Source organism: Filicampus tigris, chromosome 2 (assembly GCF_054856515.1).
Source record: "Filicampus tigris isolate MCC_2025a chromosome 2, RoL_Ftig_1.0, whole genome shotgun sequence".
Lineage (NCBI taxonomy): Eukaryota > Metazoa > Chordata > Actinopteri > Syngnathiformes > Syngnathidae > Filicampus > Filicampus tigris.
The window spans coordinates 4,971,063-4,992,183 of record NC_141218.1 but is presented as its reverse complement, the minus strand read 5'-3'; the positions used below and the strand labels follow the sequence as shown (position 1 = coordinate 4,992,183).

Genomic DNA, 21,121 nt, shown 5'->3' with positions numbered 1-21,121 from the left:
ATCTCAAGTCACACCACCAAATGAAAATGTCACAAAAAAAATGGATTCACAGGTTAATTATGTACCTTGTACCATCTGGTGGAAGAGCATTTAAATCTTCTGCCTGTCACCACATGTCACTGGCATAGATAACTGAACAAAGATAAATGGTCTGGAGTACATAGTTTGATAATACGGAATTAAATAATGATCATTTAAATTCTTAGTTCTTAAATGTGCTTTGCTTTTTTTTTCACCTGTTTTTTTGTTTTTTATTGTAAGTTGGCAAACATGTTTTAGCCTTTAAAATATCATTTTTGGGAGGTAAGAGCTTCTATGTCCTGGCATATATAAATAAAAATGTATTGTATTGTATTGTATTGTATAGTAACCATGACAGAAACAACATGATGATTTTGTGAATCAATACTCTTCATTTTCAGGCAGCTGTGGCAACCATTCTTTTTAAACGGTTGTGTAGCCTGTAATAGTTTTCAACACTGTGTTTTGAGTAATTTCACCAAACATAATAATGCTGTCACTGCGGTGGCTTTGTTCAATAAATGCCCACTTATTGTGGTGGCCAATACAAAACCATTGATGACCAAAAAAATGTATTCACTGTAGTCGTCACCCCGCATCAGTGCTGATGTGCTGCAACATACAGTATGTAGACAGACAGCATAAGCATATATTCTTTATCCTCTGTGAATAAAATATTACTGCAGCAGACTGACCTTTTTTTATGTAATTACTGTGTATTATACTGCCCCGTGGTGGCTAAAGTGCACATGTCAGAAGGAGCAGCACTATGTCAATAGGCATTGAAGCATGAAATCATTATGCAAAAAGTGTTTAACTATTTCCTTTCTGTTAGTTGTGTTACAAAATGCAATATTTGCGCAATGCATTTCCATTCATTTCAACATGGAAAGATGGTTGTTTGCTCTTGAAGAGATTGTGAATACATTTTTTTCTTGCTTCAATTAAAAGGATTAAATCATTTGTTCCATTGTGGAATAAATTCAACAAAAGGGAACAGTTTATTTGGTATAGCAGTGAAAACGTTAGAAATTTGCTCAAAATTGTGTTTGATGTATACTTGATGGATTTTTTTTTTTTTTTAAGCCCCATGTTGTTTTTTTCTTGGTACATTTTCTTCTCTCTCTCTGTCTCTCTTTTTGTTTGTTTGTCTTGGGCGATCATTTTAAGCTTGTGGCATGAGATTTTGCCGGAAATGTTCTTTTTATTAATTAAAATAAATCCCTTTTCGTTTTCTGTCATATGTATTTTACACTTTGTTTTAACATTTTTCACTACTACTACTTTTGCACAAATTGCATTCATTTTTCTCCCCTCAAATCGGTTAACTAAAATGTACTCCTTTTTTTTTAACGAATTCAGTCATCCAAATAGGTGGTAAATGAACTTAATGTAAGAGATCAAATAACCAATATTAGTCAAATAAACCATTCTAAAAACACATTTTCAACATTTCAAATTAGATAATTGTTTGAACTATTATAACGAAATTGATTATAAATGATGAACACGAAAACATATTATGAAAAACAAATAACATTTTACCGGTATTTCCATTGTATTTTTTTTTACCTCATGACTTCTGGACCATTTTTTTTTTACCTTGAGCACCAACAAATTGTCCACCCTTAATTTATGGAAGAATATTTTTAGACGTTTTTTCCCCCAGATGGATGGATGGATAGATAGATAGATAGATAGATAGATTCAATTTTTACATTGAAATTTAAGGCCAATAGCAGGCAATAACTTAATGAAAATGAACAGTGCTATGTCATATTTGAACAATGCATACAAATGAAGATGACCTGTAAATAAATCAAATGCATAATCATGTAAAAGTTTATCGAATGCACTGCACATAACATGTAAGACCGCTGTTGTCCTCCAGCGACAGGTGGCGCTGCAGGCAAAAGAAAAGCCTCCGCGGGCGCTCCTCCAACCTTCTCGTCAGCCTGCGCTCGAGAGAGAGAGAGAAAGAGAGAGAGCGAACCTTTGACCGGAACTGCGGTGCCTGTTAGCATTGCTAACTTAGCAGCTAGCTGGCTTTTTGTTTCTTTCCTTCTCTTTTATTTATTTTTACGTGTCCTTTCTCATGCGGAGCGATGTGGTTTATTTATTTGCTGAGCTGGCTGTCGCTGTTGATCCAGGTGTCCTTCGTCACTCTCGCTATTGGTACGTGCTCGCAACCGCCAGAGTGGCCCGAGTTAGCGAACAAACTGCTAGATGATAGCCGTGTTTGCTCGGCGAAGCTGAAGCACGTCGAAAATCTAACAGTTCACATTTTAGGGCAAGGGGGTGTTCGCTGCTAACTTGAGTGACTTTACTAGTTGAGCTTCCAACATGACCAAATCCATCACGTATTTTATGAGCGTGGTCATAACTAGAGGTTGCAACTTGTGTAAGAATGATAGATTAGATTTCTGAAGATGGGAATGTTCTTGTATTCATGCGGGCATTTTGGTGACGAAAATCATTCAAGAAATGTGGAATCTGGAGGTCAATATGCAAAGTAGATCTTCATTTGGGAATTTTATTGTGAACATTTGGGGAATGTGATAAGTAGTTCACCAGATGTCCTGAATGCACTGAATATGTTGAAGTATTTTTTTTTCTCTCTAATGGTTGTTATCCTTTAATCGTATACTAAATAAAAAATAAATAAAATTAGGGACCGATCAATAGGGATACTTTGAGGTTGTTGTGTCCCAACTCTCGCTTCTTCTCGCGCACTGAATGAAGCAAATGTTGCAGAATCTCTTTGATCATTTTCTTAACCAAACAAGCTTACTCAAATGTGTCCAACATAACCATTTGCACTTACTGTTTCATGAATATCCAGACTTTCAATCTTAAAGTGACATAATGCTGCATGGCGCTCCTTTCCCATACGTGAAGGCATGACCACCTTAACTGTGGCTTTTTTTTTTTTTCCTCACTTCAGCTGCTGGTCTATATTACTTGGCAGAACTGATAGAAGAGTACACAGTGGCCACCAGTCGAATAATAAAATACATGATCCTGGTAAGCCAGTCGTCAAGACATGCGCACGTGACCGCATGCTGGCGGGCGTTTCATTTCTTGGTTTGTGCAGTTCTCGACAGGTGTGCTTGCAGGTCTGTACGTCTTTGAAGGCTTCCCAACATTGATGATCGCGGTGGGACTCTTCACCAACCTGGTCTACTTTGGCCTGCTGCAGACATTCCCATACATCCTCCTGAGCTCACCCAACTTCATCCTCTCCTGCGGTACGCGTTGCGCCATGCCCTTAACTTGCCGGCCGCCATTTGATGGCGCGCGTGTGTATAAATCCTTCTCATTTCCACTCCGCAGTGCTGGTGGTGGTCAACCACTACATGGCCTTCCAGTTTTTTGCACAGGAGTATTATCCTTTCTCAGAGGTAACTTCCGCGTACATCTGATTCCATTGTGCTGTATGGCATTATTGTAAGTGTTTTAAATTATATGATTAAAATGAATACATGTTTTGAAAATGTAAAATATGAGCGCAACAGTGTTTTTTTTTTTTTTTACCAGAAAGTTAAAAACAAACAAACAAAAGGCATGTAAACCATGCAATCCCTTTCCAGTCTTTTTAGGAATGACATCTTCAAGTATGTATATATGTAATCATCATATTCAGGATGATTTTTTTCTTCTTCAATGTTTACATAACTTGAGTAGGGCTCAAAAAGGAAAGACAATAATTAAGCTTTTTATGAATTTGTGGAGGGGAATAAGTACTTCTACCCATCAAATTACATGGATTAATTCAAATATCTTGAACACAGTGAAAATAAAAACCAGGAAGGGGAAATACTTAGCACACGTGTATTATTTTATTTATTTTGTGTGTGTTTTTTCTACCATGGTTGTTGTATTCTGAAGAGCAAATATGAAGTAATTTATCTGTTTGATTTGCTCTGAACGTTTCGTGTGGCGTTTGTTTGTTTAGGTGCTGGCGTATTTCACCATCTGCCTCTGGGTGATCCCCTTTGCCTTTTTCGTGTCACTGTCAGCGGGCGAAAACGTGCTTCCATCCACCATGCAGCAAGGTGGTGAGTGACTTTGTGCTGCAGCAGCTCTTTACAGTGACATACAATCGAGCCATTATGGGTCATATTGTCCCACGTGTGCAAGTCAGAAAAAGGCGTGCAGCTGCACACTTTTCAGATTTATTTTTTCCACTAACAACTGCAAGGAGTCATTCCTTAAACACGGTGCTAAGGGCCGGCATTAGAATTTCTCCACCCTCGGCCAATTTTGACTTTTTCAAGTCTGGGCTACTCAATTTTAATTTGTTTGAAGCTGGCGGCTCAGGTTGCGAAATAACAAACAGCACCTCTTTTTTATGATCATGAAAGATATCAGTTGGTGAGCACTTGAACAAGTTCTTTTCATATAACTACCACATAGACTAACCTAAACCCTCCATCAACCTGAGAGACTTGGTCCATCATAGGTCACGATGACAAACATACTGCTCAGGTCTTGGAGTGGTTACACTTTTGTTGGCTCAGGGGGACTCAAGGGATCCTCAGTAGTGCCCTTCAAGTCCACGCTTGCAGGGTTAGGGTCGACCATTGCAAAAAATGACAGTTGGCCACTCACCCACACACAATGGACGATTTAGTATAAGGTCCCCTTGCGATGTGAACTGTGCAAGCCTATGTCTCTGTCTGTCTGTCTGTCTGTCTGTCCGTATCTATCTATCTATCTATCTATCTATCTATCTAATGTATATAAACACGTATGTGTATATATATATATATATAAATATGTGTATATATATATATAAATGTGTGTATGTATGTGTATATATATGTATGTATATATATATATATTTATGTGTATGTGTGTATATATATGTGCTTATGTATATGTATGTGTATATATATGTATATGTATATATATGTGTGTATATATATGTATATATATATGTATATATGTATATATGTATGTATGTATATATGTATGTATGTATGTGTATATATGTATGTATGTGTATATATATGTATGTATGTGTATATATATGTATGTATGTGTATATATATGTATGTATATATATATATATATATGTATGCATGCATGCATCTATATATATATATATATATATATATATATATATATATATAGTGCTGCTCAGAAGTTTGTGAACATAACAATTTCCAAAATGTTGACAAAATATTTTTTTTACAATATGTTTAACTCATAACATGAAAGTAAGGTTCATAATATAATATTTAAATTACAAAATCGTGTAAGTAAGGCAAGTGATAGGACATGAATGTTCAATTAATTAATTTGTCACTACCTGAGTTTTTTGGTGTGTTTTTTAGATGACGTGGTGTCCAATTACTTCACCAAGGGCAAGCGGGGGAAGCGCTCTGGAATCCTCCTGGTGTTCTCCTTCCTCAAGGAGGCCGTGCTGCCCAGCAGGCAGAAAATGTACTGAGGGACTGGACTTATGGGGGGGTCGGGTAGGCATGACTGTGGGAATCGTGTGTATGTGTTTGGGATGCCAATGTAACTGCGGTTCAAGGGGAAAGAGGAGGGACCAGTGATGCGCGCAGCGCCTCCTGCCGTGCCAGCTGAGGATCTGAAGAGATCGTAGTCAGCATCTGCACTACTTGCTGCATTGGACGTTAAAGTGTTTCCAAGCATGTTGGATTTTTGCGACATACAACCAGAAATCTCGCCCCTTGATTACCCGCCTCAGTCGCGTGAAAGTTCCACGAGAAGGTCGCAAGATGAATATTTATGAAACCTTGGGAGTACTTGGGAGTAGTTCAGCAATTTAGGAATGTATTACAATGGCTGCAATTCAAAAGTGGTGATCGAGACACATCGCAGCTTAGAAGACAGTCCACAAAAGCACTTGGCAAAGTTGGATGAAAGCCACCCGTCATCACGTCTGCCGGACTGTTTTTTGACCAGCACATTTTCTACCTTGATTTGAGCATCGAACGCACACGGAGCCCGAAGATGTCAATGCGAAACTTTTGTAAGAGAAGCTGCTCAATTGCTCTCTCCAAATCATACAAAAGGCGCACTTTCATGCAGTCGCAAATTACTGGAGGCAATTGGAGTAAAATCATTCTTGACTGCTCTGAGGATGTGCCTGAGTTGGACTTCTTTCACTATTTGGTGCTTCTTGGCATTGGTCCATTTCACTTCCAAATTGCTGGCGTCAGGCCAAAACCTCGTACCTCCAAATTAGTCACTTTTCAGGAGACCTCAAAAATGCCAAGTTTGTTCAATTATTAGCATTGCATTGTGAAAGAGAGCAAGCCATTTTCAACATTTCAGATTGGTAAAAAAAACCAAAAAAACACTCACGCATGTGAACTGACCGATAGTATTGATTTTTTTTTTTTTTAAATAAAATATGAAATTCATCATCTAAATGTGACTTATGAAATTTTAGCCCGACGCCAGCAAAATGTTTGCATGATCTCTCGTTTCCACAGGTGGGCAGCTCGAGTCACATGACTTGACTTGAGTCGAACTTAGGTCGACAATATTAGGACGACGGACTTGCTCGGCTATAGTTTAGGAAATAATCCACTTGACTTGGTATTCATGAGGTTGGTTCAGGACCATTAACTCATTCACTGCCATTGACATATTTATTTGTCTTTTCACAGTCCAGCCATTCAATCCCTTGAACATGTTAATATTTTTTTCAAACATTAGGGTACAAGAGGGTCTGAAAATGTCTGGCATTGAATGAGTTAAAAATACTTGATTGTGATTTTTTTCTTAGTTCGGCTAACTAATGCCAGTACAAATACTGAATATGAAGTGGCTAATTGAGTTATTGACGCAACTTGCTGGAAATTCAAAGGTTTACTCCCACCTCTGCTTATTGCATGATAAAACCATTTTTGGGCACTAACCCACCATCATTTGTACCTCTGATCACAGCTGTAGGCTTACCAGTCATGATTTATTCCACTCGCTCATTGTCACGAGACTGAGTCAAGGACGGGATGCAGTTCGGTTTGTCAACCTCGCCAGTTGAACATTTGTATTTTCTGGGCAAAGCCTCAGTCGGCTTGTATTTGTGTGCATGTGTGTTGCGCATTAGCTCCAGAAATTACATCAGGCGAAGCAGATTAGTGATGTGAGCTGTCCAAACCTGGTCAGGGTCAGAATGAAAACGAGCTCATATTTTGCTTGGCGCGTACTACAATCTCATTTTAACTGGTGGCGCAACATAACTGTTTGCTTTCCTCACCACTAATCGGCTATAATGTCAAACTGTGATAGAGGTGGAAATTACTATAGTAGTATAGAGTGGTGGCAGAAGTACCTCATGAAAGTACAGCAAAAAGTCCTTGGGTTTGACTTCGGCCTGTCGAGCAATGCGACCAAAACTGACCGAACTGCTTGTTGCAGTGTGCAAGGTTCGGCAACTACCGTTGTTAACGTAAGTGGCTTATCATCGGCTACTAGATTTGCTGCCATTCAAAATTTGAATCGCGGGTGAACGCTGCCAAGCCATAGCGGTGAGAGTCTGTCACCAAAATGCCCAACATCAATCATTGCCCATATCCTCTAAAAAAAATATCTACTCCACTTTATTCGAGCCCTTCTACTCTCTTTGTGGCCGTTTTCCTTGACAATCGCTTGTTAGTTTCTCTGGTTGGTTCAATAATACAGTTCAGTAGCTTAATTGACCAAGTCTTTTATTGTCCCAACATCAATCAAAAATACCAGTGTGCTCGCAATCTGCAAATGTTGAATCAAAGCAACAGGACTGTTATTGTTTGTTGCAGTTTTTTCCTGTTTTCAGAAAACGGGAAAAATGACTAAAGAAATTATGCTGTTAGGCTAATGAAATGTTGGTGGAGATGTGCAGTCTATTACTATCACTTGCTGTGTGAGTGTGATTCACCATAGTGTCATTTTTTTTTTACTTCTGCACCGGTTCATTTCAATTGCTTTTGGCTTGCGTCGTGTGATAAGCGGCAGGCCTAAGTTAGAGAGCAAAAAAAAATACAGAAGCTGAAATGTTGCTTCGGGCTCTGCAGCTCTTTTCAATTATGTTCAACAGGTGTTCTCAAATTCCTTCCTGCCAATCGAGACGTGCTACCAATGTCCAGTGCGCTTGCGCACGCATGCGCACAACACAAGTGTTTTCGTGGGAATTTGATAGATTTTTGTCCGACCTGTAGAAAGTGGTGAGTAGTTAATATTTTCGTTTTTATTGAGTCTTATTTCACTTTTTCATTGCCTCAAAAATATTTTGGGCGTGTTTTTCCCGTCAAAGCTTTTAAGAATCGTATCTTGAGCATAGTGACCACATTCACCTCACAGTTTATCTTTACTGCACTCAATTGTCAGGACGTACTAGCTGTTTTCACCTCTGTGTTTTTTTCCGAAATGATTTTAAGAAGTTCTACCCATCAGTCTGCATCGAAACAAAACAAACTGAAAACGCGCGGGAGTATTTTGGCTGTCAAATTAGCATTGGTGGAAAGTTTCGACGGGATGAACAATTTGGCAGAACATTCACATTCTTCCAGTAAAAACACAGTTTTTCAAATAAAGGGAGTAAAAGTAAAAACATATGATATATAAATAAAACTTAAAAGTCAAGTAGACCCACAGAGACCTGAGAAGTCTGAAGTACAGTAACCACTGATTGGACTTCCACAGGATTGGCGTTTGTCTGACTCTGCTGCCCTCTGCTGATGAGTTTGGTGAACTCTAAAGCCAGAAGATATGAAACGAGACGAGTAGCCCAGCGAGCAAACGGCCCTGGATGTGTTTTCATATTTAATGAGCAACCTTGCCCTGGACCATGTGCCCTCAGGGGGCTCCCGGACTCCACACGTGTTCTGTAAGTGCGCTAAATCCCTCCCTCATCCCTCGACATTTTGAACATCCTCTCTCTTGTTGCCGCTCGCTCTTCCTACTCGCTCCTCTCCCTCCCTTTCTCCTTGCCTGTGCGCTAATGCACCATGGCACGTTCAGCAGCTTGGAGTCACAACGCGACTCAGGCTCCGGAGGGTGACCGCACAGCGACCTCCCTCGGCATCGCCGGCCGGCCCTTCTCAGAGTGAGATTGTGCACTCGCGATGAAAAAGAGGGCACCTAGAGACTCCTTCAAAAGAGGTGACAAGCCGGCTGCGAAGATGTGAGGAATTTGAATGGCGTTATGCTATACGCCACTCACAAAAGGTTTGGGATATTCAGCTTCCGGGTGAAATTTCAGGGTGAAGCTAAAATGCATTACACTTTAGAACTACTGGGTGAAAAAGCCAACTCGGCGTCGGCTTCAAAAATGCTTGATCATCTGTGCCCAGTTGGGTTGTGGAAGATATTGACCCAACAAGGGGTAAAAAGTTCAATAAACTTCCCATACTGATGAGTTATAGCAACCAAGAAATTGGGTTACCAGGTTATCAGTATACTGTAGCTGTTGTCCTAATCCAATTTTACACCCGATCTGTTGGGCCAAAAATAATTAACCCAACTTGCTCAAAATCCACAGCTGCCCAGCGAGTGGGTTGGGAAATCAACCCAGCATTTGTTTTAGTGTATACAACCTTTATGGGTGAACTTTATTTGACCGCTCAACTTTTTTTATTTTTATTTTTTTTTTACATATGTCCAACTTTTCAATGTTTCAGTACTTTTTGCACAGCTCTCTGTGCGCCAGGTGTATAATGCACGAATGGACCTATCAATTTCCAGATCCAATTAGAATTGGTATTTAAACAGTCCTCTTCCGCCTGCGCTTCACATTTCGACATGAGGTCAAGACAACGCTGAACAATTGATCAGCAGTACTGTGAAAAAACATAATTGACACTCCCCTAAAAAGGTTTATGATTGGCTATGGTTGCTACAAGATGGCGGCAAAACACCATTTTTTTTTGTCTCAACGAAGTTCCTCAACTCACTAAAACATAGATCCTCAGCACGAGGATGTCACAAGATGGCAGCACGATAATACAGTTGGGACCCTTCCGTACTTGCGACTTGTAATCGTCGCATCTTTGTGAAATTTTCTAATATTTTTTAATCCCGTTTTAAATTTTTTAGGTTCAACTCCAAATGTTACCCGGAAGTCCAATGTCTGTAACTTTTGTGAGTAGCAAAAGTTACCCCGTGGTGGACCATGCTCTCTGGCTTCTCATCGTGCCCCCATTCCGAACTCCTCCTCACACACCCAAGGGGCGAAGGTGGAGAAAGTAACATGATGGCTGTTTAAAGGTCAGTGTTTTGTAGGTAAGACGGACGAGGTCAAGGACTGATCCTCAAGGAGGCTTCAGTTCCGCTAAATGTAGACGTGTGTGTTTGGCAGAAAGGATGCGCCCATAGCGCCACCTTACGCCAGACTAACTACAGTATGTGGTTAAATGATAATCAATTTCATTGGCCACAACAAATGATTTGATAAAACATCAAAATCGCCTGAAAGGCAGTCAACGAAGCATCTGTACTCCCTCGCGCATGAGCAGAACACTTAAAAGGCTGCACGAAAACGCAGCTCGCCCGACACGCCACATCGCCGCTGCGCGTGTGCTCGCGACGAGTATCGTTACGTGGCAGAGCCCTTCTTTTAGTATCCAGGTCACAGAGCATCGGGCCCGGCCCCGGTTCGGCAGCAGGGCAGCGCTCGGTAAAAAGCCCATTGTCTCATGACGCCTACGCAGATGGCACGCTCAGCAGGGCGCCGGTAGCGATGACATGACGTCGTAATCCGTAGTACCGATACAATATTTGACACATACACCAAACGCAACGCTAGAATGCTGTGGCCCATATTAAATAGTCACCTCAATGCCAGGCTACCTTCTTGAGTCCATATGTCTCTTGTCAGACAGAGAGATGCAGCAACAGAGGATGACTGGCTTTTTGTTATTTGGGTCACAACCCACAACTCGTGACCTAAGGTGAGGGTGGCGACGTAGAGCGGCCGGTCAATTGTAAGCTTCTCCTTCTGCTCGGCTCCTTCTTAACCGCCACAGACCGATAGGAAGTCTGCATCGCTGTAAACTGAGCACCGAGCCACCTGCCCACCTCCCGCTCCGTCTTGCCCAAACTTTTGACCAAGAGCCCAAGACACTTGAACTCCTCCACTTGGGGTTGTGTATTACGACCTTTTACTGTCTTTATTTACTACTATTTGTAAAGTGCTTTGTTACAGCTCTAGCTGTTATAAAATGCGCTATGTAAATAAAATTGTATTGTATTGTATTGCGGCTTGATGAAGCCAGCAGAACCGCATCATCTGGAAAAGCAGAAATGCTTTGCACTGAGGCCACCAAATCGTACCCCCTATACAGTTGCACGTAGAAATTCTTTCCATAAATCTTATAACCCGAATCGGCAGCCTTGGCCGAGTCCAAACCCCACTGAAAAGAATTCCGATCTGTCTCATCCACCCCCCGGGACCTTGCACACAAGGAGCTGTTGAACCACCTTGGTGACCTCAACCCCAGATATCAGAGAGCACAGACCCCAAACTTTGCTTCCTCACGGGAAGGCGTGTCGTTGGAACCGAGGAGGTCTTTGACGTATTCTCCCCGCCGACTCACAATATCCCGAGTTATATCCCGGCAATACACAGCGCCGATGGCGCACCGCTTCCCCCTGCCGAGATACGGGCCGGTGGACCGGAATTTCCTCAAAGCCACACGGAATTTGTTCCTCTGATGGCCTCTGCACTCCGCACCGTAGCATGCTGAAGGGGTTACCGGGTTCGCATGCCTTACACCCCCCAAAAAATATTTCAAAACAAAACAAATGCCATACGGTCTAATTCTTACAGATTTCCAAATGGAAACAGTCGTGGAGTCAAAGTCATGTCGAGTTTTACCCAAGCATGTCCAAGGCATAAATCTGACTCGAGTCAAGTGACTCAAGTCCCTCACTTCTTGACCTCCGGTGTGTACCTAACCTCCTTAACCCACCTCTTAATACCACCGCTATTACGTTGCAATTATCGAATCCATCAACTCTCGACAAAAACACAGTACAACAACTCACAACTGTGCCACGTACATCGACTGGAGCAGTTTGGAATCAAAATGTATCAAATGACATGACAGACATTCAAAATGCAAATAAAATACCTCATACTGATGAGTAGGACTGACATGCTGATTAATAATGTATATACCGGTATGTATGTCACGTCTGCAGATTGCTTCAGACATATTTTGCAAGTCGAATACAATCAAGGAACAGAAAAACGCTGACCTTTATGTGCGCCAGCTAGCTGGCCCTATGAGGCAAACCTCAAATCGGATTGGGTAAAAGAGTCCCACTGCTCATTTAGTGTACGTTAAATCGGCCGATGCTACTGGTTCTAAAGGTCCAATGCCGCCGTCCGAGGTCAAACGCTCCGATTGGCCCAAGAATCTGCCTCGCCTCACGCCGTTGCGCGGGCTGTGATGGAGCTGTGTGGCCGAGCTATTTCTGTTGATGTTAATTTGCTCCGTGTTCGCTGAGCAGTTCACAGCTCGGTCAGCCCTCCCTGATACTACACTGCCGCTTGCATCAGTAAAGGTTCTCCCGTCACATCGCATTTAGGTCGAGATGCCGCTGAACTGTGAATGCACCGCGCACGGGGACCCGGCTGCCCTGCGGCCTCCGGGTCCTGGAGTCCTTCGATTTCACTAGGAATCTCGTTCAGGCTCAGCTGTATGCTCTTCCGCGTCTTTCGGACTGTGTTTCTCTGAAGCATCCCGTCCCTGAGTTGTTGCAATTAAAAAAAATAATAATAATTTTAAAAAAAAATATTTTATATTTCCTGTTAACAAATAGGACACAGGCAATAGTTTTTAGACTAGAGATTGAGATGTCCCAAAACCAAACAGGGATACATCTATCTCTCCATGTATCCTATATATCTATCACAAGGATCGATATAAGTGGTTTTGCTTCACGTTTTGTAAGGCATTTTGTTTGCATTTTCTGTGCCTCATTAAAACACATTAAATGGCAAAACTGAGAATCAAACACCAAGACGTCCCAAAAAGCTTCACTGGCCCCGCGTCGCTCACGTCACCCTCTGCGGGTAGTTGGAGGTTGAAGCACAGCTCGATGCTACTTACGCTGCACCAGCTAGCTATCAACGCAGCTTCGGTTGGCTACTGCTGCGGCTGAACATGATGCGGAGTCACTCATAAATCAATAATAATCATCGCCTCCTTGGCAGTGTATAGGCCACATTTCTGACAAGGATCATTCTGACAAACGGAGAAGCCGTGCTAATTTCTAAGCTAACCTAAGACTGCCACTGCTAGCACGTTTAATACCAGTATTAAAAGTGCTTGGGCGATCGAGTCTACTTTTCACAGACGCCTGGCTGGAACCAAATTAAAGCGGACAACATCCACCTTTGAACAGCAAAATAGGCACATTAATAAGTGTCTGGACTCTGGTGAGAGAATCCACTAGCTAAACATAACTGGAAATGAATTATGGTACGCTACACCATACCTCAGCGAGGTGTGGCCTATAATTTTAAAAGTATATTAATAAGTATAAAATATTTATAATACATTGTTATTTGTTTGTTTTCACAATAGAGTCCTGAGTTTTGATTATGACTTTTGAGGGTCTGCACAACAGTTCTCAAAATAACATTACTGTCAGATCATTTCTGTTTTTTTTTTTATCTTTAAAAAAAAAAAAAAAGAAGTAAAACATGAACACACAGCTCAATACTGAAAGTCAACTGTGACCTTTTCGAGAGGAAAAAAGGTGATTTCCCCCCAGCCCCCTACATCTGAAGACATCAGCAAATACTTCATGTGAATTTATCACCCTTAATTGAACCCTGTTGGAAGTGCCCACACATAAAGAGTCCTCTGGAGGAGCACACACAGCGTCATAAACGGAGGTCAAGTCAGCCAACAACATAATTGGGTCACATTCGTCCCGACGTTTTGCTTCCAAGAGATGCTGGGCAAGATTGTTGCTATGAAATATACAAAAATATAGGCAGTACTCTTTGGCATTTCATTTAAAATTGATGGAACATCCACACTTAGCAGGTCCTGCTAAAGGGTTAGCCGCACCACACACACATGGCGTGAAAACCAGCTTTAAGGTCAATTGTTTGCGCCTCCAATATTTTATTTATTTACGTGAGCTGCAACAGAGTCACAAGCTGGACTATCTGCTTGGCACTTGGAAGGGGAAACATCTGAGCTTTGGGTTGTCACTATTAGTGTGATATCTTGTAATGTTCATTTTTTTTCATTTTAGCTTTTTTTAAACATGACCTATGTATTGTAACTTTCAACTTTAAAGATATTTTCAATAAAAAGTAGTGAGATACCGTGTATTTTTTTTGTTAAATTTTAATATTTAAAACAATGTGTGACTCATTTATATTTCATGTTTTAAATAATTCAAAATCAAAACAGTGATTATTTCTAAACTTTCCAAAACATTTTTAATAAAAATTACTTTTTTAAATGAAATTAAAATCACATTCTTTTTTCTTTTAAATTGTTACAAAATGTTGGCTTTTTTAAAAATTAAAATATACCATTGTAAATGGGAAAAATCATGTGACAACTTAAAAAAAATATAATTTAAAATGTAAAAAAAAAAAAAAAAAAAGAAGTGTGATGTGTTGTCACTAGACTAAATGACCGGTAACTAACGTTATTGTTTTTAAATTATATTTGTATTTGAAAAATAATTTTTTGTACTCATTTAGAAAATAAATTAAAAATGTGTCACATTGTTTCATTTTAAATTGTAAAAAAAAAAAAAAAACAAGACATTTTTAAAGGAAAGGTCAAATGTTACTAGAGTGGTTATTCTAAAATAGGAAAAAAAATATCACGTGACAAATCATTTTTTTTGTCATTTAAAACAAAAGTTTGATATCTTGTCACTGTTGATGTCACAAAACATCTCTATTATAAATGTAAAAAATATTGTGATATCTTGCTATACATATATGATATATTCATTCTCTTTTTTTTTTTTTTTTTTTTCTTTTCTCTACATGGGCCATGTTTTGAATTTATTACATGCAGTCAACCCCAGCTGGCCCCCATGCCGTACTTTGGACACCACTGTGTTACATGGTTGCACTATCCGAGCAGGTAGAGAAGGGAGACTCAGAAAGGTCATTGCTCTCCAGTCGACGTCTTCTTTTAGGTGGCAGCACGCAGTTGCCATGACAACAAGGGCAGATGTGGAGGGATCCGGCATGAACTCTTGACCCAGTAGTAATGGATATGGATTGGGGAGTGTTGTACAGCTTTATTGTCGCTAACGCAACCCGGCACGCCATATGCCACCGTGTGCATTTTTTATGATGTCATGCTCGCTGGAGAGAGCTGATTTTGATGCGGCTGCTTACGGGCAAAGGACACAAGTACAATCACGTGCCATTATCATGAGGGCTGCCTAGCCTCCTTTAGTAACATTCAACAATTCCCCTCCAATGCTACGCATTTGACCTTGAGGACTTCGGTACGGCTTAGAAGAAATTCTGGCCCACCATCCGACGTCTCAGGATGAGGGAGCAGTGACCATCAACACCACATAAACCATAGTGGGGATGGGTCGCCGTTGACCCCGACTAATGATGATGAATTAGTGAGGAAAATACAGCGAAGACCTCCTCAATTCCATCCACATACCGTCCCATGAGGAAGCGGAGTCTGGGGTCTCTGTGGCGGGCTCTCCTATATCTGGGGTTTAGGTCTCCAAGGCGGTTAAAAAGATCCTCATTGGCAGGCTGGATGAGATCCGCCCGGAGTTCCTCAAGGCTCCGTATGTTGTGGTTGACACGCCTCTGCAACACCGTGTGGACATCGGGGACGGTCTGCGGGGTGGCGGTCCTGAAGTACGGGCTACTGGACGTCCCAATGTGGGCTATTCGGTCCCTGTGCGACGGGTGTCAGTTTGGTCCGCGTTGCTGGCTGTTAAGTTGGAATCGTTTTCAGTGAGGATTGGACTCCGCCAAGGCTGCCCTTTGTCCCCGATTCGCTTCATAACTCGGACAAAATTTCTCGACGCAGCCGAGCCGCTGAGGGTGTCTGGTGTGATGACATCAGCATTTACATCCCTCGGCTTCATCGAGACGCATTTTCAACTCTCACCGGAGTGTTGTGCGGCCGAACGTCACGAGCTTTGGGTTGTGACCGAAGGAACGAGATCCGGGATGCCAGCAGCCGAAATGACTTTCCTACGCAGGGTGTCTGCCCCTTTCTTAAATGCTTAAAATATGAGAAAGATATTTTGAAAACGTCGACGGAAAATATACACTTTGCCCAAAGCGCGTGACAATAGTATTTATGACCCCCGCGCAATGAGTTATTTAACATTTCATCCTCTCCTCACCTCCGCCCATCCAACTTTCATGAAGGTAATGGAGCCAAAGTGGGATATTATTTTGTTGGAACTCTTGATCCTGGCTGCCGGGCATTGAGACGAACTGGGAAGCTTTGATGATTTTTTTTGGGCCAAACGTGATGATGCGCGCTGACTCGGTGACCCCGTTCTCCCAGTTGTTTGGAGCCTCCGCCCACGCCCGCTCCACTTGAGCCCCCGCAGGCATCTGCCACCATGAGCTGATCAGAGGACGCTTGCCTAGGACATGGAATGCTCATCGTTCCAACCTGACCTCCAGCTGAACCCCGGCCCCCTCCCGCCATGGTGCCGAGGAGCCCACGGAGACGGAAAAGCTCAAAGTTGCTCAGGCTCACGACCGCCATCACTTGTCAGAAGCCTTCAACACGTGCCTTCTGCCTGCGTTCGCCGTCAAGTCAGCGGCGGTCGTTTTCACGCCGGTTGCCCACCGCGGAGGTTTTTCGTCGGCCGTCTGCATAATCGCCCCAATCCGGGAAATTGCAAAAGCAGTTCTTCACACTCGCAGTTCAAAGCAGTCATGCTCAAAATATGCGCAGGGCGTTCCGGATGAGAGGTCGCGACTTTAGCACATGGTAACAAGTACTGGATTATTCATGTCAGCAGCATGTTGCTCTCATTGTCCCTTTAGATATCTCACTGAATAAATAACATCTATAGAACCGTCTTTATTATTTATTTCACAGCAAAGTAAGAGATCAAAGCGGGGGAGAAAAGGGCCTTTCTCGGCGGCGATGTTATCACGCATTCAAGCACACAAAAGATCGCAAATAGGTCAATATTTCAGAGGAAACATCGCTTCGGCACCAAGGAATATGTTGGGTGGACGGGAGGAGCTTCATTTCGACGGCTCGTCGCCCTGCCTAATAGAATAGTAAAAGTATGATACAGTACACACTCGCATATATATTTAAATACAGTTGAGTTGTATTTATGTACAATACATATATTTTCAAAATGTTTTTTTTTTTTTTAAATGTATGATGCGTTTCTATTTACTACTATAATATATTTTAGTATTAGTATTTTTTATATTTTTGAGGTGGTAATTACTGTGAAAAGCTTTGAGAGATTTTGGGACATGGTGAAGGGTTAGGATTGAAACAGGCATACTCTGTGAGGAATATTAATATTGTCAAATTAACATTTTTTATTTTTTTTTGTACTGCATGGCTTTATTGGACTTTGTCGTTTGGTCCTTCTTAAATGTTTCCGTGGTGAAATAGTCGCTATTCTCGCTTATGAAAGCTGCCAGCTCGATTTGCAATGCTTCCCGACAGCCGCCCCGTCAGCCAATCATATCAGTCCTTTCACAGACGCTCCACCAATGGCATGCTCGGAGTCCTGGGGGTGTGTGTCTCATTAGCTAGATTCCAAGACCTGGCTCTGGCCCACTGGACGCACTCAGCCGGAAAGGATGGCGTCCAGAGGGGGATTCGTCATCTGCAGCATCGGCTCCTCTCTCCAATTTCTCTGCCTTTTCAGGAACAGCCGAGGCCAATGAACAAACGCTCAAGTATAAAGCTGACGCGATTTGGAAAACCTATATGACGATTTGGGCTTTCATAACGACCGTGGCTGACCGTGTTACCCTAAAAAAAAAATAATAATAATAATCTGGCCGTGTGTTTTAAAAATAATTGAATTTTTAGTCTTCACCAATGGCCTTTTTTTATCCCTGTCTATTGACATACATCAATTTGCATGTTTTTGTCAAAGCTTGAAAAAGCAGGACTTTTTTTTTTTTTTTTTCTTGGTGGGCCGTCATAGCTGGCAAGGCCTTTTCTGCTCTCCTAAACACATCACATGCAAGCGCTGACCTACATTTACAGCCAATTCTAATATTTGTTCCATGAAATTCCTAACAGCCTATATTAACCATTTTGTAGTGTTTTTCTTGGCTGCATGGCTTGGGATTGTTTGATTTTTTTTTTTTTTCTTTTTTAAATGCATTTTGTTCAATAATGGTGAAACCACAAATGGATAAATACCTGAGGTGTCACACTGCACCAAAAAAAAATCACAATGAACTCATTCACTGCCAGACATTTTCACACCCTCTTTTACCCTAACGTTTGAAAAAAAAAAATTGAAAAAATATATAAATAAATTCCTGAAATTGAATGGCTGGACTGTGAAAAGACTAGTAAATTCGTCAATGGCAATGAATGAGTTAGGTACATAGTAAGTGATGGTTCAGTTCACATTGGGTACAGTAAGAGAACAAAATGCGACACAAACTGCTTGTGTTTTGTGTGAAGAGGGACACTTAATGACATTCCAAATGAAACATTAAAAGCTTATGTCTGTTCATTTTAGTGTAAAAGTCATTTTCAACCGTGTGACTTATTTTATAAAAACAATAGTAACTGCCCCATTTGAAAAGCGCGAGCTGTTAAAGTGCCGCTGGAAGTTATATTTCAGCGACGCTACTTAGGATCTGCCATGTTGTTAGCTATGACAGCCGCTAGCAAAAGCTAGCTGCGCTATGGGCGTGAAGCTGGCCACCTGTGGCCTTCGGGGTGACATGACAAACATGACCAACATGGTTAATTTTAGCTTGAAAAAACATACCGGCTCGTATGTACGTGTGTTTCCCGGCAGCCGGGGGCCACTAAGGTCCAAAGTCGCTTGAATGGGTTCATGTCAGTGCCGCGAGCAGGTTAGACAGACTAATGCGACCTAAATGTTGCCTCTGGGTGGCGGTTGAAGCAGCTCCTCACGGCCCATCGAGTTTGAGACAAGTTCTACCCCCCCCCCCCCCCCCCACGCTTTCAGATACCAATGCTGACCTTTCCTGTAGTTCTCAAAAAGTGTGGAGGGAGCCCATTTATATTCATGATACACAGGCTCCCTCTAGTGGCACGCAAAAGAATCACTGAATTTAGGGAACTTAGACCAATCGACTCAAGTACAACATGAAAATACAATTTAAATGTATGAGAGTAAATTAATGGCAAGAAAGTGAGAGGAGATCATCTACGTTTTTAGTACATGATCTCCCCTCACGAAGTATAGTCCAGTTGTACTTTTGCTATAATATATTTGCATTTCATTTTTATGAATGGTTTGTCTTAAAATATTTATTTTGGTACAGTTTCTTTATTTTAATGGAGTACCTTCACAATGTGTTTGCTTTCACATTTTCATCTTTAAGTGCATTGGTGTTGGTGAAACTGCATAATGTTACGGTATACTTTTTTGACGAACCCTTAGGGCCCACTGCACTACTGTATTTTAACTCATTCACTGCCATTGACAAAATGTATTTGTGTTTTCACAGTCCTGACATTCAATCCCAGGAACTTAAATTTTTTCAAAATTTTTCAAAGGTTAGGGTAAAAGAGGGCCTGAAAATGTTTGGCAGTGACTGAGTTAATGTCGGTCATTATGGTGGTACGCGGAGAGTTAAGAACGTTTTGAGGTGGCACTTGGTGTAAAAAGTTGGGGAACCACTGCTGTAGTTTATCTATTTTCATTAGAGGGGGGGGGGCAAACAAAATAGTAAGTGTGTTTTTCAATGGTTGCACAATGGATAATTTCTTCCAAATGAAACATGGTTTTTTTTTTGTTTTTTTTTCACCAGCAACACTTCAATTCCACATAAAAGGCACTAGCCAGCATACTAATTAGGAAGTCAAAAATAAACCTTAAAGCCACTCAAATATTAATGAAGGTGTTAAAGCAAAATGGAATTTATGTCCTTCCTGGGTCAAGTGCTGGAAGGAGCGAACATGGCGAGAAAGACCATTATTCAAATGAGAGCAGGCAGACCTTAATAAAATCAGCCCAACCATTATCTTGTGCTTTAGCATGCTGCTCATTTGTAGACATGAAAATGCAGCCCACATCTATACACATCTATAAAAGCCTTGCGCTCAACCTTAAAAGGCTCCAAATGAGAGTCAATCAGGGCAACCGTGTGGCATTACTTTGAACTCATGCTGGCAGGAACCAGAATAGCAAACATGCCTTTCTCACAACAAGATGTTCATAACCACCTTTTGTCATCGTTTCCTCTACTTGGTCATAGTTGTGCGCAAATGTTTTATGAAAGAGCTTTCTGTCTTTTTGAGACTGTTGAACAATTGAGCTGACGAGGCTAAAACTAATGATGAAGGCCACACACAAAAATGCTGGGTTGTTTCCCTAAACCACTGGCTGGCTAGCTGTGGATTTTTACTGGATTGGGTTAGTTTGACTGATTTTGACCCAGCAGATTGGGTTGTAGATTGGATTTGGCCAAGCTGAAAAGCTCAGCTACTTGGCCTTAAAGAACATTATTTCCAACCAATATCTGATTTTCTACTTGGGACAATTTGACCCAACTTTTTTCCCTGCAAAATAACAACCAAAATTGGATTTTTTTTTTTGAAAACAACCTACCCCAAAATCCGGATCGTCTTGTACATAAAAAAGGTCAATTTGACACGTAGCGGTCAGTCCCTTTTTGACACATAATTGGGTTATTTTTGACCCAATTGTTTTTACGTTGTATTCTTTTTAACCACAGCTGTACTGATAACCTGGTAACCCATTTCTTGGGAGCGTTAACTCATCACAATGGGTTGTTTTTCCCATTGTTCCACCAAAATCTTGACCCAACATTATGGGTCAAATTCCGCAACGCAGTGTGCTGAGTATAAATAACCCAGCATTGGTTGAATAAAAACAAATTAGTCTAATTGACCCAAGTAGCGGTCGGTCCCTTTTTAACTCATAATTGGGTTATTTTTGA

The 21,121-nt window shown here is 41.3% G+C and overlaps 1 protein-coding gene and 1 long non-coding RNA gene across 3 annotated transcripts; both read left to right on the top strand.

Annotated features, from left to right (window-relative positions):
• Nucleotides 1-1,982: 1,982 nt before the first annotated feature.
• On the top strand, nucleotides 1,983-6,135 carry tex261 (testis expressed 261). Its single transcript, XM_086023539.1, has 6 exons — nucleotides 1,983-2,196; nucleotides 2,966-3,045; nucleotides 3,116-3,269; nucleotides 3,355-3,422; nucleotides 3,977-4,079; nucleotides 5,361-6,135. Exons 1-6 carry the CDS (start codon nucleotides 2,127-2,129, stop codon nucleotides 5,474-5,476), a joined length of 591 nt encoding a protein of 196 aa, XP_085879665.1. The 5' UTR covers nucleotides 1,983-2,126; the 3' UTR covers nucleotides 5,477-6,135.
• A 2,024-nt stretch (nucleotides 6,136-8,159) lies between these two features.
• LOC147151002 (uncharacterized) lies at nucleotides 8,160-17,902 on the top strand. 2 transcript variants are annotated; one of them, XR_015085695.1, is made up of 5 exons: nucleotides 8,160-8,207; nucleotides 8,686-8,869; nucleotides 9,004-9,144; nucleotides 10,078-10,248; nucleotides 17,700-17,902. It is a non-coding gene; the product is annotated as an uncharacterized LOC147151002 (long non-coding RNA). The 2 variants fall into 2 exon arrangements; XR_015085696.1 differs by lacking the exon at nucleotides 17,700-17,902 and adding an exon at nucleotides 16,524-16,927.
• The last annotated feature ends 3,219 nt before the right edge of the window (nucleotides 17,903-21,121 follow it).